At 39.1% G+C, this 24,964-nt stretch overlaps 1 protein-coding gene across 2 annotated transcripts in view; it reads right to left on the minus strand.

Moving 5' to 3' along the window:
• Nucleotides 1-24,964, minus strand: part of LOC135467795 (ras guanyl-releasing protein 3-like) — a 57,655-nt gene that overhangs the window by 14,045 nt on the left and 18,646 nt on the right. For both annotated transcript variants that reach the window (XM_064745647.1, XM_064745649.1), the window contains exons 3-18: nt 22,724-22,945; nt 21,720-21,825; nt 20,975-21,088; nt 20,492-20,620; nt 19,285-19,435; nt 18,849-19,022; nt 17,292-17,408; nt 16,575-16,672; nt 13,957-14,134; nt 12,912-12,992; nt 11,587-11,688; nt 10,508-10,623; nt 10,056-10,194; nt 8,811-8,847; nt 7,863-7,964; nt 5,973-6,250 (exon numbers count right to left, since the gene is read on the minus strand). In XM_064745647.1, coding sequence (XP_064601717.1) covers nt 5,973-6,250; nt 7,863-7,964; nt 8,811-8,847; nt 10,056-10,194; nt 10,508-10,623; nt 11,587-11,688; nt 12,912-12,992; nt 13,957-14,134; nt 16,575-16,672; nt 17,292-17,408; nt 18,849-19,022; nt 19,285-19,435; nt 20,492-20,620; nt 20,975-21,088; nt 21,720-21,825; nt 22,724-22,945 — 2,144 coding nt within the window. The remainder of the gene's footprint in view (nt 1-5,972; nt 6,251-7,862; nt 7,965-8,810; nt 8,848-10,055; nt 10,195-10,507; nt 10,624-11,586; nt 11,689-12,911; nt 12,993-13,956; nt 14,135-16,574; nt 16,673-17,291; nt 17,409-18,848; nt 19,023-19,284; nt 19,436-20,491; nt 20,621-20,974; nt 21,089-21,719; nt 21,826-22,723; nt 22,946-24,964) is intronic.

A 24,964-nucleotide genomic window follows, 5' to 3' on the forward strand; every position in this document is an offset into this window, starting at 1 on the left:
GGTTTTACAGGTAACACTGATATCCTGATCCTGAACTCTTAGTATTTACTCTCAATTGTTTATTTATTTATTTATTTGATTGGTGTTTTACGCCGTACTCAAAAATATTTCACTTATACGACGGTGGCCAGCATCATGGTGGGAGGAAACCAGGCAGAGCCAGGAGGAAACCCACAACCATCCGCAGGTTGCTGGCAGACCTTCCCACATATGGCCGGAGAGGAAGCCAGCAGGAGCTGGACTTGAACTCACAGCGCTCTCAATTGTAACTTCAAGGATACGAAAATAAGTGTTAATATGATTTCTTTTTTGACATACATGCATGTCAAAACTAGCTTTGTGGATATGTCCCCAGGTGATTCAGAATCAGAGTCAGCACAAATGTTTTCTTTTGGACGTATCATCTCTCTCCAAGTAATACTGATTCATCAGTTACAACATCATAGCAATATGACAAGGAAGCATAGTGACTTCTAAATACCTATCAGTTGTGTTTTGGTGTCATTTGTATGTAATAACTGAATGAAATTAGTAGCCTGGATGAAATTAGTAAGCTGGTTTCTCATGTACTGATATTTTTTCAAGAGGTTTCTTTTATAACCTGTTCAATTTGCAGCAGCCATTAAAGAGACCTTAAGTTGAAGTGAACTGAGTTGAATGAATTTCACATATTTTCATCCATAACTTACAATAAAATATCTGATATGGTACCAGCACTCATCTTATATTTTTGAGTCAAAATGATATCATAGCATCAAAACAAAGTCCGACACAGAATCCTCGTTATCTGAAAAACTGTATTCATGTACATCACTATAGGTGTTTCGGTTCATGAATTAACTTTTTAAGATTTGGGACTTGGAAGAAAAATGCTAGAATTTTTGGTACTGCCAACATGACATCACTCCCAAACCCAGCATGTAGGCTACCACTGTACATGTACATAGCTACATGTACATAAACATGTAGCAGTGCCTACACGTACATGAACATGTAGCAGTGCCTACATGTTCATGAACATGAAGCAGTGCCTACACGCACATGAACATGTTGCAGTGCCTACACATACATGAACATGTAGCAGTGCCTACATGTACATGAACATGTAGCAGTGCCTGCACGTACATGAACATGTTGCAGTGCCTACACGTACATGAACATTTAGCAGTGCCTACACATACATGAACATGTAGCAGTGCCTACATGTACATGAACATGTAGCAGTGCCTGCACGTACATGAACATGTTGCAGTGCCTACATGTACATGAACATGTAGCAGTGCCTGCACGTACATGAACATGTTGCAGTGCCTGCACGTACATGAGCATGAAGCAGTGCCTGCACGTACATGAACATGTAGCAGTGCCTACACGCACATGAACATGTTGCAGTGCCTACACGTACATGAACATGTAGCAGTGCCTGCACGTACATGAACATGTAGCAGTGCCTGCACGTACATGAGCATGAAGCAGTGCCTGCACGTACATGAACATGTAGCAGTGCCTACATGTACATGAACATGAAGCAGTGCCTGCACATACATGAACATGTAGCAGTGCCTACATGTACATGAACATGTAGCAGTGTCTGCACGTACATGAACATGTAGCAGTGCCTACATGTACATGAGCATGAAGCAGTGCCTACACGTACATGAACATGTTGCAGTGCCTACACATACATGAACATGTAGCAGTGCCTGCACGTACATGAACATGTAGCAGTGCCTATACATACATGAACATGTAGCAGTGCCTACATGTACATGAACATGTTGCAGTGCCTACACATACATGAACATGTAGCAGTGCCTGCACGTACATGAACATGTAGCAGTGCCTATATATACATGAACATGTAGCAGTGCCTACACGTACATGAACATGTAGCAGTGCCTACACATACATGAACATGTTGCAGTGCCTGCACATTCATGAACATGTAGCAGTGCCTGCACGTACATGAACATGTAGCAGTGCCTACACGTACATGAACATGTAGCAGTGCCTGCACGTACATGAGCATGAAGCAGTGCCTACACGTACATGAACATGTAGCAGTGCCTACATGTACATGAGCATGTTGCAGTGCCTACATGTACATGAGCATGAAGCAGTGCCTACACGTACATGAACATGTTGCAGTGCCTACATGTACATGAGCATGAAGCAGTGCCTACACGTACATGAACATGTTGCAGTGCCTACATGTACATGAGCATGAAGCAGTGCCTACACGTACATGAACATGTAGCAGTGCCTACATGTACATGAACATGTAGCAGTGCCTGCACGTACATGAACATGTTGCAGTGCCTACACGTACATGAACATGTAGCAGTGCCTACACTTACATGAACATGTAGCAGTGCCTACATGTACATGAACATGTAGCAGTGCCTACACGTACATGAACATGTTGCAATGCCTACACGTACATGAACATGTAGCAGTGCCTACACGTACATGAACATGTAGCAGTGCCTACACGTACATGAACATGTAGCAGTGCCTGCACGTACATGAGCATGAAGCAGTGCCTACACGTACATGAACATGAAGTAGTGCCTACACGTACATGAACATGTAACAATGCCTACAAGCACATGAGCATGAAGCAGTGCCTACACGCACATGAGCATGAAGCATTGCCTACATGCACAAGAGCATGAAGCAGTGCCTACACGCGCATGAGCATGTATCAGTGCCTACACACACGAGCATGAAGCAGTGCCTATACGTACATGAGCATGAAGCAGTGCCTACATGCACATGAGCATGAAGCAGTGCCTACACGCACATGAGCATGAAGCAGTGCCTACATGCAGATGATCATGTAGCAGTGCCTACACGCACTTGAACATGAAGCAATGCCTACACGCACATAATCACGTAGCAGTGCCTACACGCACAAGAGCATGAAGCAGTGCCTACACGCACATGAGCATGAAGCAGTGCCCACACGCACATGAGCATGAAGCAGTGCTTACAAGCACATGGACATGTAGCAGTGCCTACACGTACATGCACATGTAGCAGTGCCTACATATACATGAACATGTAGCAGTGACTACACGTACATGCACATGTAGCAGTGCCTACATATACATGAACATGTAGCAGTGCCTACATATACATGAACATGTAGCAGTGCCTACATATATATGAACATGTAGCAGTGCCTACACGTACATGAACATGAAGCAGTTCCTACACATATCATGTCCTATTATTTTTCTCCAACAGGTGTACATTTTGAAACAAAAATAAATAAATATAAACGACAATTTTATCTTTATGGGCAGTTCGTTTCCTTCCTTAACACCAAAACTATGGCAAAAAGGATCCAAGAATCCAAAACAATAAAAACTTGTGAAATCCAAGAGTGATCCAACTGCTTTTTCAGACACAAACTTTGTAGTCACGTCAACACACATGCTACCATAAAATAAAAAATGTAAGAATAGATGGCAAAACAAGTGGTATGCATAACAAAGAAGAAAAAGATCCAAAATACAGATTCAAACGCAGAAGAAACTAGAAAAAGTACAAAATCCAGCAAAAAAGTAAAAACTGCTCAGTAGTACTTTAGAAACTTAGAGGAGTTTTCCCATTTCCCACAATTCTGGATATCACACAAGTAAAGCACCAACACAATAATTCTTTATTAGACCATTGTCAGGTGCCATACTCAAGAATTTCCAAGATTTCTTTTGTGTAGATGTTGTAGAACATTTTCAAGTTTGCTAAAAGATGTGACCAAAGCTGAAGCCAAACTTCTTGACTTATTGATTGCTATTTTATGCTGTACTCAAGAATATTTCACTTATACCACGACAGAAACACATGACAATCTGCCAGGTCCATGATGGTTACACTAATAAAAGTGAACCAGTTTAATAATCTCTGTAATTAAACAACATCATCTCGCTTTAACTCACTATCCATTGAACTTTGCTGTCAACCTGCCATAATGGCACATGATTGTAGACTAATACAAGCTCTCAACTAATGTCTTATCTGTTTTGCAGCAGTCTAATGCAGTTGATGATCCATTCATTTTGCCCTTATTAATGCTGTTTTCTATTGCTGGGTTGTGACCAGAAAGCACACAATTTCCTGCTGTTTCCTTTTCATAATTCTGATATACATGTAGGAGAATACAATTCAAGTACACATACATCCTGTGGCACATTTGAGCAAATATCATGAGTGCAGGCGTGTCTATAAAACAGACAAAGCAACACATCACCTAGTGGCCTGGCGGTTTACATGTGTAACAGCAAGGTCAGACTAGAAATAAGTTAATAAAAGAGTTCATGTATTTCAAGGCAGGAAACTTTTGTAGATGAAATCTGTAACAATTCTCTGCAAATTTAGAAGTGTGTTTTCATGCACACCTTCAATTTTCTTAAATAATGAACACACGTACATGTATGTAAAGTGTTTTTGAGTGCACTGTAAAATGCCAACCTAATAAATACAAGATAGCAATCATTCTGGAAGTATTGACAAAGCAATGCGTTGTATGCCCCACTGGTTTGAGCCATGAGAATTGTATCTATGTCAATGTGGCCCATAACAGTGGTGTTAAACTACATGTATATAGTCTCTTCCGGTACAATAATGGGCACTAGCCAGAGTTTTCTAGCTGTCCAGACAATGAAGCATCAAGCAGTGTTAACCCTCAGTTCTCTGGCCCCTAATCAAAATTCATCCTTTGTTGTACACAGTTTTAGAGACACTGTGTTTACAAAAGTTAAAGAGTAAATTATATGCAGGTCACCCGAAAAAATCACACATCTCTTGCTCTAATCACAACCTGATTAGGTACAGGGCAAATACATGAAGTGAATTATCCATGTATGAAGTTTGCTGCTCTAGGCACAATCGAATCTAGCTCAAAAACCTGGTTGTGGATCCAGAGATTAATATTTCCACATTTAATTAGTTCCTTCATTGGTATATATCACCATAGTAAATATTTTTCACTTGAACAAAAGCAACCTACTGTTTTGCTTCAACACATACATGTACTTCATTGCAACAAGCGAAAGAAATGTATTTGCCCAGCAGGGCAGGCAAGTAGGCACTCCGGAAGTACTACTTGTACTAGTATTACAATAATGTTACATGTCCCTACTGATTTGACGCTTCAGAATACTAGCTATGCGAAAATCCAAAACAAAATAAGAACGGACATAATTTGGTATAAAATAGATGAAAGGGCCCTTCTCCCAGGACAGTGAAATGTTGCAGTGCTGTGTTATCTCAAGTCTGTGCAGTGGCACATTCTAGAGAGTGTAGATTTTAACACCACAAAATGTAGCCTCTTTCTGGTTACTCTGACAGTCATTTTCTTCAAAAGATATTTTCTGATAATGTCTCGGTGGACTATTTGTTTCAATAAATTTATTTATCTATTATTTGATAACACTGATGCTTAATGCCATACGCAAGAAGATTTAAATCAGTAAATAGGACGTGGATACCCTGCTGATCGGCGAAAGAAATGTACTTGCCCTGCATGCTTTCTGTAAATGTATGGCAATCCCCATTCATTTTCAAGTCCTATTCTATATAAAATCTGCTCGACAAAGTAAGGCGTAAGCATTTCTAAATGTTGACAATAATCAGTTAAATAATCAGGGAATATATGTCACATCCTTAATCTGTCACCTGAGGGTTTAATCACCTGGTTCAGTATACCCTTTCCAGTTCAGCCTGATGAGAATGGACATGGTGGGAATCTGAGCTTGTGAGAGCTTGTGTCAACTGTAATATAACAATGCCCGTCAGGCAGTTGGCCGGCAGATAAAAACTTATACCTCCTTTAATGGACATAGACACACGGCCATAATCAGCATTACCTCCCACCTCCCCGTACACGTAGTTTGTTATACTGTGCTAAATACTCAACTGGGAAGAGAAAGAAGCTGAAGAGTAATGCTATTTGACCAGACACTTACTTCTTCTGCTCTGAGCAGACGTTCATGAAGCTGGGTGGGATCTTCGCAGTACTCCACGTCCGGGATGGGCCCAATGCCAGAGTCTGTACTGACGCTACTGTACGAACAGGAGCTGAAATGTCCAGAGCTTCTGCCACTGCTGTGCGAGGCCAGGCTGACACCATCGTGGCTGAAGTCTCGACTGTTTGTCTGTGTGGATTGGTCGATTCGCCGCATTCGCTGCCGCTGGGACATCTTTCTCTTGGTTGAAAGGGTTAAGTCATTTGGAGACATTGAGCCTACAAGGCAACCATAAACTGTGCATAAATTGGTTAAGTCATTTGGAGACATTGAGCCTTCAAGGCAACCATAAACTGTGCATAAATTGGTTAAGTCATTTGGAGACATTGAGCCTTCAAGGCAACCATAAACTGTGCATAAATTGGTTAAGTCATTTGGAGACATTGAGCCTACAAGACAACTATAACCTGTGCATAAATTGGTTAAGTCATTTGGAGACATTGATCCTTCAAGGCAACCATAAACTGTGCATAAATTGGTTAAGTCATTTAGAGACATTGAGCCTACAAGGCAACCATAAACTGCGCATAAATTGGTTAAGTCATTTGGAGACATTGAGTCTACAAGGCAACCATAAACTGCACATAAACTGAAGTTAACACGCTTGTTACAAAAGGTGTGCATGTAGTTGCAAAGGGAAATCAAATTTCTTGTGCCTAATATATCTTTAGACATCAGAATTTTGTTCTCTACAGTGATAAGCTCCAGGCAGGCCATATTTATCGCGGTTTTACCTTCAGTCTCCTCTGCGTCACACCTCACCATGCTTTCCATAAATCTCACCTAGTTTACTACAAACTTAAATCATCAGCATTTCTCTTCGCGAATTGTTCCCACAAGTCATTGTGTGAACTTTTTGGATGATTATGTTGAGGATAATGTAAGCAATCTACATACACTTGTATTCTGACAACCATAAACCCTCTTGAAGGACAACAAGCAGCAAATGCCATTTTTTCCATGATCTTTGTTCTTCTCTACTGTCTCATTACAAGGCCATAAACAGCTTTATCATTTGGGCATCCCTTGAAAGGTTAATTTGGGTTAAAATATTTTCATTTATTAAGAAACCTGAAACTAATTTCATACGTGCATGTATATAGCAAATTATTGGCTCAAAATTACTTACACACTTGAAGACATGCATTTGGGCACCTCTATAAGCAAATAGAGGCTTGCATTATCAAAACTTGAGCATGACCTAAGAAAGCAATGAGATGAACAGCTCCTAATTAGATGTGGAGAAAACATAAAAATAACATGAAGTTCAGATGACAGAGTGCAAAAGGTTAGATGTAAATGTGGCCTTCATTATTTTTTTTTTCATTGATTTTTGACGAGAAAAAGACACTTGAAAACAATTTTTGTATGGTGGATATTTGGGACAACCGCTTTGTCTACATAGTCTTCACATAATGAAGTTATGAACGAGGATGCAACATGTTTAATAAACATATTTGCACTAAAAGCTGGTCTTTTTAGCTAACAAATGTTATCAACCTCAATATTGATCATATTTTTATTTTTAATATATTCATAAATATTATTACAATTCAGATCAAACATCTATGTCTGGACATAAAAACAAATTTGTATTCAAATAAATTTATTAGACATGCATTACATCCTTATTTAGAACATATTATACAAAGACGATATACATTTCAAGAGGTGGCCCCATTCACCCACCATACAAAAATATTTTAAAATACATCTTTCTTCTGAAAGAAAAAAAATCAGAAAAAAAATATTGAAGACAAAGTTTTCACACTCTTTCATCTGATTTTGGCATCATATTTAAGTTCTTGTCTCCGTTATTCTAGCACTCACCATTTAACATGGAGTCCGTTCGCCTCCCTGTTGACCCCATCTTTCCCCGGCACTCCATGACTACCAAGTCTTTACAGTGCTTGTGAGCATTTATGGCACAGTCTGAAACACACATCAATGACCACAGCTCAAACGTTACCTTATATTTTAAGTCAAGTCAATTCTACTGAAATTTCTATTCTGGTCAACAACACTGTTTCGAATTATTATTTTTTTTTTTAAATTGATAAACATATTACCAATTTTTTACTTCAAAATACCAGTTGTTTTCAACCACTTGCAAAGTTAATGCATCCTACCAAACCATAAAACTGAATACTAAATAACTGAATATACAGTTCATATTAACCGAGTTTTTCAGTTCCATCATTCAACATGTTTAAATAATTTATTTCTTAATAATATTTAAAAAGCATTTGACAAATCTGAATAGTAGTTACATGTAGTCCTTATAACTATACAGTAGGAATAGGTGTTAACACTTTATCATACAGACTCTTGCATCAAGATTATCTTAACAGATTGTGTTGTCTTCATTCATATGACTGCTGTATCACGTAATATGATTAATAACTTTTCCGTATAAATACAGGAGTTTTTAACATAAAGCAGACTAAGCCCTCCTCAACAAATCAGCTCATTGAAAAGCTTATTCATACAAATCTTACGATAAATTTACAGTTGTAAAACATCAATTCCCCTTCGATACAATCATAAAAACTCAAATAAACTTTTTAGGCATTAGAAATAAAGCTTTCCTTTATTCCTTACCCACAATTACATACCTGTAACAGTCTATCACACAGCACATGGATAAAACCAACTAAAACCGTGTTCACTGAATTGAACATTTGGAGAAATGCACTAGATTTATTTCCACTGTCCAGACATTTCCACATTACACTACCCCATATTACAAAATGTCATAGGAAGTCCTGATTCTATTACCTTTGCATTTCCAGCCTTGCTTAATTAGCCCCCATAGCTGAAAAAATAAGAAATACATTATTGACAATGTAGTGTAAGAGTGTATTTTATGAGCAGCAATTAACAACAACTCCAAGGGTTACTTCAACAGGATTTGCACACCTTATGACTAAAAAAAAAAAAAAAAGAAAAAAAAAAAAAAATTCAAGGATTTTCCAAGGACTTTCAATTATCCCCCTTTCCAACCACCACATCAAGTATCTATATTTAAAATGACAATGAATCCTTACACATACACATATAATTATTAACATTAAATGACAGGGCCTAGCCCTGGGAAAATATTTTCTCTTTTTTGTTTTTTCGATAGCGAATGTATTGCATAAGTAAAATAAAGATAACAAACCCATAAACGTATAAGCATGCATCCATGTATTGGAAGATCCAAGTCTTAAAGTTATTAGAGCCGACTCCACCACCTTCACAGTTAAAATGAACGCCGTTTAAAACTAAGTATGTTGTATGCCAGAGGTATGGCAGACAATACCTTGATCAGATAGATCAACAGATCAACGAACCAATGGACTTAAGATCAGGCTAAATGTACACAGACAAGAAATTTTCAATGAAAATCACAACTTTGTTTCTGTTAGTCGACAGCTTAGACAATGGAAACCTGCCTATATATAAAGTCTGACAAACTCTTATACTACAATGAATGATAAGAACAAAATGTTCTGAAAGGCTCTTTTAGTTTTTACTCTATCCTTTCTCTCTCTCTCTCTATATATATATATATATATATGTATGTATGGCTGGGACAGAACTAGCAGAAGTTGGAGAAAATCATTTCAGTTTGACATGGGCAGTTGTTCCTTGCTTCTAAGCTTTTGAGCCTTTGCTGTGTGATGCAGAACTGCCCATGCTCAACTCCTGGAAACTTCAGAAGCTCCATGGCCACCAAACCACTGATTACTGGTTTTGTCCCTTTTATCAGCCAGTCTTTGAACCTTGGTATCTTACGCCACTCGCCACAGAAGTAACAGCCATCTGGGACGGCTGAAGTAGAAGACCGCTCTTGTACAGTTCACCTCACTTTTCCAGTGATTACAATGCTTTCCGGCGCATGCTGTAGAGAATGCGTGTTGCACGATTGTATGGTTAACATACATTTTCATGACTGACAAGGACATATTGGAAATATTTATACATAAAAAAAGGACATCATAAACATGTTTGTTCCTAAAAATTGTGTATGAGACTTACCAAACCTGTGCAGTGAATACAGAAGGTAGGTTTGAAGTAGGTTGCTTCATGAAAATCATGCTTGAAGCTGCTTCTCAGTGCATGGCAGTTTGCTCGGATAAAATACGTCTTCATCTCCATCTTACTTATCATGCCATCTCTGAAAACAAATAGACACAGCCATAATGGGTGTTCAACACTGTTTTTAATGCTTTCTTTCTGATTCTGTATTTATGTTCGTAATGCTAAAGGGTACAGAATCTAACCTGGTTTCTTATGAAACAACAGCCTTACATAAATAAGGCTAGAGCTTGACATGTTAAGTACTTCAAAAACCACTGTTCATGAATCAACAGGAGAATAACAAATAAAAAAAATAAAAAATAATAAAATAATCAGACAGTAAAACAGTGTAATATGCGATAGCTGACATTAGGATCAGACAGTCATTTGATACCATCAAACAGACTTACTCGTCGGCATCCAGAACACAAAATGAATCAATGAAGGGGAAGTTGCCAGCGATTGCATCAAACTCTCCATGGGATATAAAGCCATCCTTGTCATGATCATAGTTCTTGAACACAGCCTGAAGCCAAACACATGTATAGAAAGAGTATGAATCACAGAAGACATCTTAACCATTGTCAGATTGGCTAGTTGAGACATGCAAGCCAAACAAAGGGCAGCAACTCCTGTCCTCTTGTGCCCTGCACATGAACAGTTAGAATAAAACCCTAACTGGGGTAAATTGACGTGATGTCGGATTTTAAATGCTTACCCTAATTCTTCTGCTTTTTAGGATAGATATCAGCAGTGCTGAAAGCAAAGAATGTCTTTCCCATTTTTTGTTTTTGAGAAGTAAAGATATGAATATGTTGATCATTAGATGGTCTAACCATGTGGAAAAAAAAGAAACTAAATACTCCTGCTACAATAACACGTATATTGGCTAATAAAAGAGCAGACCATGCGTCCCATAAATAACAAGAATTTGGGTATGCATGAGAATTTGCTAACTACCATACTATCGTCGCCGCTCTGGGATTATTCCCTGTACTCGTGTTTTATTTTCATAAACCAGTATTCTGCTAATGGGCTAAGTATCCCTGAGGCCTGATACCTTATATTGTTTTAATGTGTTTGTATATTCAATGTGATCACAACACAGCATTATGAGTAATTTTAGTTCACTGGCACCTAATAATCTACCATCACTGAATTTGTTTTACCTAGTTCGCCCTAAGTTATGATGCCCGGGGGTGTGCATACTGCTACTATCTATGCATTAACATGAACAATTAGAATAAAAAATGAGGAAACTGACATGAAGCCAGATTTCACCGGTCATGCGTGACCATTTGCCAATTATTACACAGTTGCCTCTGCTGTCGTTTGACTCACTGTGTAGTTTTACACACATTTTGAAAACTTTCCAACCCAAAAATGTAATTAACATTTGGACATTGTGAAGGGGAAAAAAAAACCCACATAAGTGACAGTCATGAATCTGAATTATTAAAGTAACAGAAGTTCCAAATTTAGTACTTACCTCAACCATATTGTGTACATGCTTATTGATGGTGTCTGGATCAGGGGGACTAACTCCTGCAACCCAGTCAGCAAACACTACTGGTTTTGTGGGAGTAGAGGGCTGTGAAAAGCAGAGAAAGCATAACACTTATATACCAAACATGGAATGTTAACAATACAATGCCGGAAATGAACATATGTATTACTGAATTGGCTTTTCCAATATGATTAACCTTTTTTGAAGAAAAAAAAAAACAAATTCTGGAAAACTGTTTAATCAAAGTGAAAAGGAATGGCCACATTTTTTGTCCAAAATGAATGAACCGCTCACAGCTCACACATGATCTGTGAGTTGTGAAGGTTTCATTTCAATAGAATAAACCGTGTTGAAAAAAAAACTACTGAACTTCAAACGTGGAGAAAAATTACCATATATTCATCAGAAATAAATAATCTGTAACTTGTCTATACTACTAATAGTGCATGTCTGCCCTCTACACTGGCTTTACATCCCATCACTGATTCCACAAGACAACCTTAACTTTTGGAGTCTGCTTGTTTCAGGTGAATTTTAAGAGCCTGCTCTATAAACCTGTGGTACAGCAGTCTAGGTATGTGCAAAACAAAACCGTTACGTGCGAATTAAGCAATAAATAAACGTATGAATACTATGCAGACATAACAAGTCTTATAAATTTCGTCTGGCACCATTTACGACCCCAAAATACTGAGGACATGGTTGTGGTTTACTTTGATCGGCGGTAAAGATTCAGAGTTACTATGTATACCAGACTTCATGACACAAACAATGGCACTCAAATTTGGTACATCTTATCAAAACCTATCAACAAGGATCGCATCCCAAATAAGGCATGTATGACCTTCCAGTCCATGATAGGTACATCTATAATATCTATATTTATCTACACATATCAACTTTACAATCAAGAATTCTTTTAATCAGTAACACAGCTGTTTCATGTATCCAAAACTTTTGCATGGATCAGGCTGGTTTTTGAATTTGATCTGAAGGTTATACACTGCTGTAATCTGTGGGTTTCCTGACTCTCAAATTATTTCTTAAGATATAAGCAGCTGATCCAGTTTGCAACCTTAAGCTATTTATTACACAAAGGGAACCTTCAAACAAAATATTGTATAAATCAGACATTATTCTCAGAAACCAACGGCTACTGCGAACGGCTACAGGCTTGTTTCTGAACTTGACCCGAGGGCTCACATAAACACGTAAAGCTCACAGACACACAGAAAAAAGCAACCACTATATACATCTCACTTTTCAACAGAGGCGCGTAAGGAATGTCATTGCACAAGATTACTCACTGAGGACAAAGAACTACGAGGTTCCCGCGCCAGGGACAGCTCATATATCTCATCTTCTGTGTAATGAAGATCTAGGGATAACTGAAAATACACAACCACAAATAAGATGGCTTCACCATTATAATTTTGACGCGCAGCCGAGTGGAAGAACATTAATTTTTATTTATAATTATTGGTGAAAACACAAAAAAACTGGTGTTGCAACTCTCTCATCCCTCATTTTGTTTATTTATTTCATTGATTAGTGTTTTACACCGTACTCAAGCATATTTCCCTTATACAATGGCAGCCAGCATTATGGTGAGAGAAAACTGAGTGGAGCCCAGGACGTCAGTTTCGTTTATTTATTTATTTGATTGGTGTAATACGCAGTACTCTAGAATATTTCACTTATACGACAGCAGTCAGCATTATGGTGAGAGGAAACCGAGCACAGCCCAGGGCAAACCAACAGCCATCCACAGGTTACTGGCAGGCCTTCTCACTTATGACCAGAGAGGAAACCAGCACGAGCCTCACAGCGACTGCATTGGTGAAAGGCTCCTGGGTCACTAGGCCATGCTGGGGTGCTATCACACCCCCGGCCATGGAGGCCCCACCATCATTTCGATTTGTATGCTGTCAGTGAGTCTGAAGCAATTTAACCCCTCTGCAGGACACGTCCATTATATGAAATCTGCCTTTTGGCATAATTTGCTTCATTGCCTTTAAAACTACAAATGCTGTTTTAGACTTCCTTTTCATGTATCTTTTAACTTGGTTATGTGATGTTCATGTGGTGAACAGCCTCCTCAACCCCGAACACAAGACATTACTTCAAACTTTCAAAGATACTACTTCCATCATGAGCTATAACAAACTGCAAAGCGAAAGCCGAGACTAATATTTACACAAGTGAAAGTTGTAGGCCTTTAAATTGTAGGAACATATTTGCTCGTGAGACCAATGTACCGAGTGTTGATCTCTCTGACCTGGGCCATTAGTACCACAATAATTGTACAGTCATAACAACAAAAGCTTGCTGCTGTTATAATCGTGGACTCACTTTGATGGTGTTGATGAGGTCCATATTGGCCTCTACAGGTACAGATTCATGCTGTAGTTTGGTCAACTCCTCCAGTATGATGGATAACTGAGCCATCTTTCTGAAGTTGATCAAGTTCCCCTCCACTCTGTCAGGTAAGGCTATGTGTAAGGAGATCAAGTCCTTCAGATGAACACCACTGTAACACAAGAAACACCTCTACATGTATTCAGTCATTTTCACATTAACCAGTTGTCTGCATGAACACCACTGTAACACAAGAAACACCTCTTCATGTATTTAGTCATTTTCACACTGACCAGTTGTCTGCATGAACACTGTTGTAACACAAGAAACACCTTTACTGTATTTAGTCATTTTCACATTAACCAGTTGTCTGCATGAACACTGTTGTAACACAAGAAACACCTTTCCTGTATTTAGTCATTTTCACACTGACCAGTTGTCTGCATGAACACCACTGTAACACAAGAAACACCTCTACTGCATTTAGTCATTGTCACATTAACCTGTTGTCTGCATGAACACCACTGTAACACAAGAAACACCTCTATAAGTATTTAGTCATTTTCAAATTAACCAGTTGTCTGCATCAACATCACTGTAACCAAGAAACACCTCTACTAGTATTTAGTCATTTTCACACTGATCAGTTGTCTGCATGAACACCACTGTAACACAAGAAACACCTCTACAAGTATTTAGTCACACTGACCAGCTGTCTGCATAAACATCACTGTAACACAAGAAACACCTCTACATGTATTTATTCATTTTCACACTGACCAGTTGTCTGCATGAACACCACTGTAACACAAGAAACACCTCTATAAGTATTTAGTCATTTTCAAATTAACCAGTTGTCTGCATCAACATCACTGTAACCAAGAAACACCTCTACTAGTATTTAGTCATTTTCACACTGATCAGTTGTCTGCATGAACACCACTGTAACACAAGAAACACCTCTACAAGTATTTAGTCACACTGACCAGCTGTCTGCATAAACATCACTGTAACACAAGAAACACCTCTACATGTATTTAGTCATTTTCACATTAACCAGTTGTCTGCATGAACACCACTGTAACACAAGAAACACCTCTACAAGTATTTAATCACACTGACCAGCTGTCTGCATGAACACCACTGTAACACAAGAAACACCTCTACAAGTATTTAGTCATTTTCAAACTGATCAGTTGTCTGCATGAACACCACTGTAACACAAGACACACCTTTACTTTAATAGACATTTTGACACTATCTCATTGTTTCTGACTTCAACACATTCACATATGGTGTAGAATGACCAGTGGCAGATTACTGAAACAACAGTATACCCCTTGCTGACAGGAGCAAGACTCTTTTTCAGTTCTTACATAATTTGCACACGGAAACCTTATGTTTTTCTTTTCAATGTTCATGCAATGCTTGTAACCAGATTTAAAGTTTCCCGACAAAATAAATTTATTAGCTTTTACTTGAAGGAGAGCAAGAAATGAAAGTCATAATTCACAAGGGTTATACTAAAGTATGAGATCCACGAAGAACTAAAAATCTTAATTTAAACAGGCATGAGGATTTCAGAATTGCTAGGAAACACTTTTTCGTTTCCTAACATCTGCTTTGGGAACTGATTTACCTGTAATAATTTCAGTATTAATGCCATTTCATCAAATAAATTTTGGTCTTTGGTGTTTCTTGCAGATCTAATTCCATTTGCTTTGTAAAGTAAATATAAGCATAATCCGTCAACCTTTTGGTTCAAATGTATGAACTGTCACTGAATGAATGAGCAATCTAACTTCAAACTATGGAAAAAAGAAGGGAGAAATCTGGGTACTCTAAACTTTGTCAGTTTGAGTTATCTCCCCAACCCAAAGAGTACAAAGCAGCATATGTTAAATACAATGTACAACTTCCACAACAGCCTTCCACAACACAACACACGAATCTCAAAGTCCAAATTTTATATGAATCACAACTTCCTTGGTCAAGGACCTTGACTGGCTTTCTGTCCTACATGTAAGTCATCAGCTGTGCTACGTCCTGTCCATCGTGGCAGATAGTAATGCAGGCTCGCTGTCCACACAGAGATTTAAAATGGTGCATTTTTTGTAAGATCACTCATGGCAACACATGATAAGCACCTAGTGAGACCTTAGCCACAACATGAAGTCTCACAACTCAAGTCTTTGGACAATTAACTCTGTTCAATGTTTACTAAGCAGTACTGAGTAAATAGCCAAGCCTTTTTTTGTGGGAAACAGACTTTCGGTTCTGTATTTTTAAACTGAGAATTGACATGGGAACGGAACAATTGTTTGTGTGAAATCCTCATGCCTGTTTAAAAAAACGTGATACTGGTACAATTCATCAAAATCTGAGAATGTTAGAGATGTCAAGCCATCACAATTGATAGCCAAAAGTGCTTAGCCAAATGTTAGCTATTAAAGCATACAGTGTTCAAACGTTAAGATAAAGTTCAGGTAATGAAGTAACATGGATCAGAAGGAAAAATCCCTTCTTTGAGTCAAATAGTGGCAATATTTGACCACATTTTACGTCAGTATTTGTGTCCTTTTAACCACAATCGACTCAAACAATGTTCTTACAGGATAGGGATGCGGAATCCTGTACACTGAGCCAGGGCTCGTCTGTAATTACTGAAGTTGTTGTTGGAGGAGAGCAGCTCTGTGAACTCCATCAGAGTCTGAAAAACACAATAATTATAACAATTCCATTAACCTCTGCTGTATATCCACTGACAAAGTCAGAAAATTGATGATGCAGTAAGAAATCAGACATTTGTCCTAGTATGTTCCATTTTTTTTATTGTTTTCTTCTCTTCTCTTCTTTTCTTTGCTTTTATCTGTTGTCTCTCAACACCACAAGAACAGCTTTTATACTTACACCTTGTTCTATATGATTCCATTTCTAGAAAAACAAGAAATCATTTATTTTGTGAGAATCCTAAGCCAAACAACAGCTGAGATATGGCTTTCACAATGTTTCTCTGAAATATCAATGGCCCAGAAAATATGGCTAAGGGCAGACAACTCCTAAAACAGATCAAAATGTGTAGGAATAACCTGACAGAGCACAACTTCAGGTTATTTTGCACTCTTTGTGTGAGTTTGAGAATCCTATGCACACTAATTGCATAGATATGCTGTGCACAAATTTGAGAGAGACGGACAGACGGACGGAAAAATCAACTGCTGTATGTCGTCCTAACCAAGAGGGGGACAAAATAACCTGGCCAAAAATTTGGAAAGAAATAAGAAGTTATACATACTATGAACATACCCACTAGAGAAAATGAAACTAACCTTCTGCTTCTCTGATGACAGGCACCCATTGGTCTTTGCTAGGCGGGCCAAGGAACTGTGTGTTAGTCCGCCAACAACAGCCATCAAAGTGTTGAAATTCTGCAGAGTTTTTAATCTCTGTGGATCAGGACAAACAGTGCAGTGTGATATAGTCTGAATTACATAAACAGTATGTATGAACTTACATAAACAGTATGTATGAAATGGCATAAAGTGTACATTTTGCACAAGTAATTCGTTGTCTGACTGACAAGGTAAAAGATTAAATAATCTTAAACATACATTTAGCATAATTGTACCACTGGGAAATGGTACATGGATATACCGTAAATGACTTAAAATTTCCCCAGGACTTGGAAAGTTCATTGCGTTGAGTGTGGTTGTTACTGAATGGGTGCCGCAGGAGAGCATCAGGGGTGGTCAAGGGATTTTAATGACAGTTCAAGAGTTAATAAACAAGCTCATGCTTCACTGAGCAATTAGTCTATGCTCCTACTACCACCACTTTACGTTTTTCTCAGTCATAATCATTTTTGTACGTGCACTTCGCAACAGGTTGTTTCATTATCGTTATTATGTGATAAATGAGAATTTTGAAGAAAACTCGGTTGAGCTTAAGTGTGAGTACGGATTATCTTTACACACGTCGAGTGTTGCATGAAATATCTGTTTTCATACTGCAGGGCTCTCCGTATACAAAGCTGTAGCAGAATTTAGCATACCGTGAATCAATACTTGCAAACTAGGCCCACAAGCAGACCAGATGAAGATGTCAAAATACTATTAAAGTGACATCTACACATGTGCGTTTACGCCACTGCAGCTAAACATTTCTTATTCATTCTGGAGTGATTTGAAAAACTGTCAACTTTTGCCCATGTTTCGTAAACATGAATGATCAATTTACTTAATACTTAAGCGAGTCCTGTCGCAATTTTATAGTCATACAGAGCCACTTACAATCACTGTACTCAAAATTTCCACGTGTCTACCCACTGATCACGTGATATTTGCTGGCGAAAGGCAAAACAATAATCTATAAGCAAAACGGGCGGGGGGCTAATCACTCTCTTCTGTCATCTTGCCACCAACTCAGATGGTAAATGACAGTAACTCACTTGCGAAACTTTGGGTCACTTACTGTATTTCTCATTGGCTGAGCTCATGGACAAGCAATTTTATTTCCATGATTATCAAACATCTCACTGAAAGCATTTGCTTTTTTCCTATGTGGATCGATCACAATTAATACATATCGAAAGTATACACTTTTTATACGACCATCCGCAGGTTGCTGACAGACCTTCCATGTACGGCCGGAGAGGAGAGTGACCATTGACCCATGGTAACAGAAAGACTTTGTCGTAACAAAATCCTTGACTGTTTCCGCAAACCATCAAACAGAAAATCAAACTATTTTCCTGGACAGTGTTCATTTGACATGTACAAGTACTTCATTTTTGTGTTTTCTTTGCCTTTAAAATTTTCTTTGAGCCAATGACATAGGCCGATCAAATCACTAACCCACTGACAATGATACAGCCTTCTCTGACTTACCTTGGCCACATTCACAAACTTGATAATGACATCAGCCCTCTGCTGAGGGGTTGTCTTACTGAGCACCATACACTGTATCCACTGGGAAAGTCCGTTAAACAGCGCAATGGAACGCTCCAGTTTGGGGTTCTCCTTCAGAGAGGCGTGAATTGCATAGTGTTTGAAATCACTGAACTGAAAGTAGGGAAGAAAGAAGAAGAATTTATGTGTGACCAGCATGACCAGAAAAGTTGTCATCATCAAAGTTTATTACATAAAATATACTGTATTTCATGTAAAGTTTAGTGTATTAAAGTCACACATTTTGCTTGGTTCTGAATGATACATCCACCTTATATGGCCATTTAAGAGATTTTTATGAGCTTTCATCACTTCCATATCAGAAAAACTTTAGTGTTGAACTTGGAATGAGTAGGTTGTATCTGCGCAAACTTACTGTGATCCTGCGGAAAGCTTTATATTCTAAGAAGGTGAGTTGTTCAGCAAGTTCATCAGACTCCAGATGGTTGAAAACAAGGGACACTTTCCGATGTTGACGGACAGATGTGTTCCGTACGGACATGTTTCGGATCCATTCATAGGATGGGCTAAGAGAATAAACAAAACTACATGTCCATGAGGCACTCACAGACCCGGAAGTGAAATCAAAAATCAGAGTTGTCATTTACATGTATATAAAATAAAAATGGAATCCCTAAAAGTAAAAAAGCCACTATTTATAAATTGTTATCGAGTAATGAGGAAGCAAAGACATGTTTTCGCCACATTTTTGTTCACAAATCACTGAGTTGGACTTTTACACATACATGTATATACTATCTGGAAAAAAAAAAGACCAATGGTACAGTGCATGCATATTCACGTGCTCCTCTGAATTGTTTGGTATCTGACACTAGACTGTGGCTGTGCTGGCTGTGACCTGAAATCTTTTTCTGACACCTTGTATGCCTTGTATATGGCACAATGCACTAAAATCCTACAGCTCTTAACACTAACTTAAAACTTCACACTAATAATAATGACTCTACACAAGATCTGCTTTACCTGAGTGCCCGAGTGAATCTTTTGTCTGGTACATGTACAGGTAAACATGTAAGTAAAGTAAAAAACCTCCAGACTTCATAAAGCTAAAACGACGAGAGCTGGATTTAAGCATGCAACTCCACAAGTCAAGTGTCAGATAATCTTTTAGTATGAAGTGACCAGCACTTTAATCATCTGAGCCAGCCAATTCCAATGTGAATAAGGGTTTCAAGCCCTTGGCTGAATTAATCAAACCCAAATTGGCATACAAATGCGACCAGCATAACAGTGGGAGGAAACCAGGCAGACCCCGGGGCAAACCCCACAACCATTTGTAGGTTGTTGAAAGACCTTCGCACCTATGGCTGGTGAGGAAGCCAGCAAGAGCTGGATTTGAACTCACAGCAACTGCATTTTAAGAGGAACCTGTCTCCTTATGCTGCTCTGTCATGATAACCACACAGACATGCCTCCAGATATAGTTATAAAGTATAGTTATATTGCTATATTTGGAGACATAACTTATATATATGTGGACATATTATTTGTAACAATGTAATATAATGGGGACAATAATCCAAGAAAACTTCCACTGACAGATTCTGCTGTATGATACTCACACTTTGGATAGATCAACCATCTCAAACTGCCTGCTGTCTTCAGATTTGAGCACAGAGCGGAAATTCTGAACAACCTCTCGCAATTTAGTATCAAGGTCAAAGTGCACTGGAAAATTCTTTATCCAATACCTGATCAGCAAAAAAAATGGAAAAGCATGAAGAATCCACAAATCTGAAACAGATCAAGACCTACAAGCATGCATGTCATACATGCACATAGCAGTGAACATATAACCATTCCTACCAATCAACTTCCCTCCTCAAGGAATGTTGATCACCGAACAAACTCATATCTCAAAAAAGTTTGGACAAAAACACAAAGCTCATTCAAGAATGAAATGCAACTGTATGTACTTTGTGAGGGGCATTAATGGCACAGTCCTTTGTTTATATAAATCAAAAACAAAGACATGTAAGCCTACAGGTACACATACATGTACCGTCCAAATGACCTCCATTATCCACAGCCCAATGCAAACTTACCGCACAGCATGGCAAATCTTGGCTTTGTAGCGGAAGATCTCGCAGTCAGTGTTACAAGCAGCATGTAAACAGGTGGGCTTGGTACAGGCAATGGTCTCATCACAGCTCTGGTATCTGAGGCCAAAGTCAAGGAAGTATCCAAACTAGGGCAGAACATCAACAAGTTTTATTCATTTACTTGATGGGAGGAAACCAGGCAGAGCCTGGGGGAAACCAACAACCATCTGCAGGTTGCTGTCAGACCTTCCCACGAGAGCAAGCCAGCATGAGCTGTACATCAGTACACATGTATATCCTGACATGTACTATGCTAAATATGATGTGAAAGAGATAACATAAATTACACTAATGATAATTATGCACCTTACAATCCTGAAATGTATAAATATGGAAACTATCAGTTACAAGTACATGGAAAATACAGATGGTATCAGATATCATCTGATGGTGATTTACATGGTAAACAAAAGGCTGAGGCTTAACGCCACATTCTACAAAACTTTGTGGAATTAATGAATAAATGAATGATTGAGGTAGAACAATTTAAACGAAATCAAAACCAAGAAAACTATAAGAGATTGCAAAGATGTATGTCTCCACTTCCCTCTAGAAAAAACATAAATATAGTACAATCAACCATTGCACAGTATTACTATATTTTGCAAGATGAGCTATTTACATTGATTTTGCTGTGGATTTTCTCCATTTATACTCACAGCATACATCCACATACGAAAAAGGATACAAGTCAACAAATGCTTCAGCTAGGTCATTTGATGAGAGGAACCATTTGTGCATCAGAAAAAACACCCGTGGATACTCACAATGGTCCTTGATTACCCCATCCTCACCTGCAAAGACAGGATGAATTCATTCACGTCAGACTGATGTACTGATGTACATGTCAGAATGAGGTCCTTAGGTACATGTCAGGTTGATGTACACATGTACATCTCAGGCTGACATGCTCATGTACACCTCAGGCTGACGTGCTCATGTACACCTCAGGCTGACGTGCTCATGTACACCTCAGGCAGGGGGAACAGGGGGAGATAACTTTATATGCATCTAGATGATACAGAGTTACCCTTACTGAAATCCAGCTTTCATTGTGCCAATGTAGTTGGTAATTCCTCACTGTTTTGACCATATGATACTCTTATAAATCCTGTTGAGCATTGAATCGTTAAATCAATACGATTACATATACCAAATCTATAATGACTTGTTGTACGTATACAGGCCCAGGGCCGTTCTTGAGGAAGACTCCTCCCCTGACAAACAAGTGTATCAGGTTCCTCCCTAAATGCTTATACTTATGATAAATCTGGTGTGCACTCAACATACCTGTTTGGCCTAGTCAGGAGTAACAGGTAGTAACCTTTTGTTCAAAAAGTTTGGAAATATGAAAGCCTTGAAATGTGAATTCTTATCGCCGTCATTTTTGAATTTTTGATATTCTATGTCCCGCATGATGAAATTTCTGAAATGTTAGAATGATGCATTGTGGGTAGACTTGGAAATTTCCATGGCAAGAATGACAGGCAATTAAGCAAGGTGGTGAGACTTCTGGAATACCGAATTACTAGAATGACAAATATATAAACACCAGGCCAAACGTATACACGTGTGTGCTGTTTAGGTTTGTTTCCATCCCTCTCTCCTACGCGTAAACTCGAATTACATGATTTGTCGTCTTTTCTTTTAAGAAGTGAATTGTTTGTAACCCTGATGGTAAGTTATACTTACTGAAAGATTCAACAGCCAGTTGGACAAGTTTTTCTGCTGGTGCAGCTCTGACGGTCACCCCAGGAATGATGGGTTTCTCCTCCTCCATGTAGCAGGCTGGTGGAAGACTGCTGCAAGGAGGGGTACTGGGGCAGTCACCAGGGGTGCTCAGCTTGTCAGCACTGCCCACCTCGGGTAATGTCTTCCCCACACTGCCAAAACACACAGCGGTACTAGGGCCATCTGTCAAGCAGAAAGTCAGAAAATCAATAACATACATGACTATATGTTTACATGTATAGACATGTTCCCACTAATAATTTAAAGCTGGTTTGCCTCTGAAATGTCGCACACAACACACGCACATGCAGCAAGAAAACAATGGCTGTTTGTTTTCACAGCCTCAAAGTACACACTTGCACATGCAGTTATACATGTGCATTTAGTAAACCTCAATCCACTCTGGGATACAGATACATATACACATAATTGCGCCACAGAATACTGCGAGTACGCCACACATGTATGAAGATCCCAGGTGCACACTCAACATCTATTCAAGGCCATCATCTGTGCACAGTAGCTCATCTTTCAATCTATAACATCACATACATGTACATGTATTACCTGTACCATGAACAGATATCTAAACTACAGGGCAAAAGAAACGTATAACCTTGTTCAGCACCACAAGAAAGAGAAAGAAAGACAGACAGTATCAACCTGATAAGCATTATATTGCAATAAACCATTTTCCAAGTTCTGTTCAAAAATTCAAAGCCATATGGATATTACACTTGCTGTCAGGCCGAGTAAAGAAGGCATGGGGTAAATCTGAAAAATTACACAAATGCAAGTAAAGGTACTCCCTTAAAAAAGGTGTACCTAATGTCCTATCATGTCATAAGACAGATCATTAGTAGCGTGTGTGAGCACCCATTGCATCAATTAAAGCCAAAATACGTCTCCTCATGGAAGTCGTCAGCCGCTGGATGACGTCATCAGGAATTCTGTCCCACTCCTCAAATAAAGCCTGTTCGAGCTGTTGCCTGTTTTGTGGGGGAGGGACGCGTTGTCTCAGACGTCGATCAAGATGATCCCACAGATGCGCTAAGGGATTCATGTCTGGCGATCATGCTGGCCAAGGCAGTACGTTGACATCAAGGGTGTCCAGATAATTTAGTACAACTCTGGCGGTATGAGGTCGTGCATTGTCCTGCTGCAAAAGGATACCCCTTTGCTGTTGATGCACGAATGACACCACAACATGTTCCAATATTTCATCTCGGTATCTTTGGCCAGTCAGATTTCCCTGGATGATGACCAATCTCGTTCTCACCTGTCCACAAATTCCGCCCCATACAAGCACCCCACCAGCACCAAAAGGGTGGACATTCTGAATGCAGTTTTGTGCCAATCGCTCTACCCTGCGTCGATACACACGAATTCGACCATCATTTCTGAAGAGGTTATATCGGCTTTCATCATTGAACAGCACCCTTTCCCAGTCTCGTCACTGCCATCGACGTACAACTCTTGCCCAACGCAGCCTGTTTTGACAGTGTAGAGGAGTCAATGCCATTCCACGGAAGGGGCGATAGGCTCTGATACCACTCACGCGGAGTCGTCGTAAGACTGTGCGTCTGCTGATGAGGTGTCCCAGTGCTGTTTCCGCCGTTGACGTCGCCATCACAAACTGGTTACGCAGGTGGATTGTGCGGATGTACCGGTCTTCGCCAGTTGATGTAACACTTGGCCTGCCCGATCTTGGACGATCTTGTGTCCTGCCTGTTAGGCGGTAACGACCCAACAGTCTGCTGATGGTGGCTTGACTGCAATTGAATGTTCTGGCAATGTGGTGTTGGCTGGCCCCCATGTCGGCCATACCAGTGGCTCTATCACGTTCTGCTTGTGTGAGTCTCGGCATCTCTTAGATGTTTTTTATGGTATTGCACCCTTACCATGTGCTACATCGGTATTTATACGGCGGTCATTATCGAGAATTTTCAACAGGGCCCGAAACTCTGTTTTTCCGATTTTTCATGATGTCTTACACCAATTTCAATGAATCTCGTTAAACAGTGACGTGTACACAGGGTGCTTATGTGCAAACGTATTCCCACAACGTTCAAACTTATTCAACTTATTTTTCCATAGAAAAAACTGCATTTAAAAGTTATACGTTTCTTTTGCCTGGTAGTTTATTTAACGGGTAGCAGAATCATTCCAAATCTCTGGCCAGGAATACACAAGCAAGAAACA

This window comes from Liolophura sinensis, chromosome 6 (assembly GCF_032854445.1).
Source record: "Liolophura sinensis isolate JHLJ2023 chromosome 6, CUHK_Ljap_v2, whole genome shotgun sequence".
Taxonomy (NCBI): Eukaryota; Metazoa; Mollusca; class Polyplacophora; order Chitonida; family Chitonidae; genus Liolophura; species Liolophura sinensis.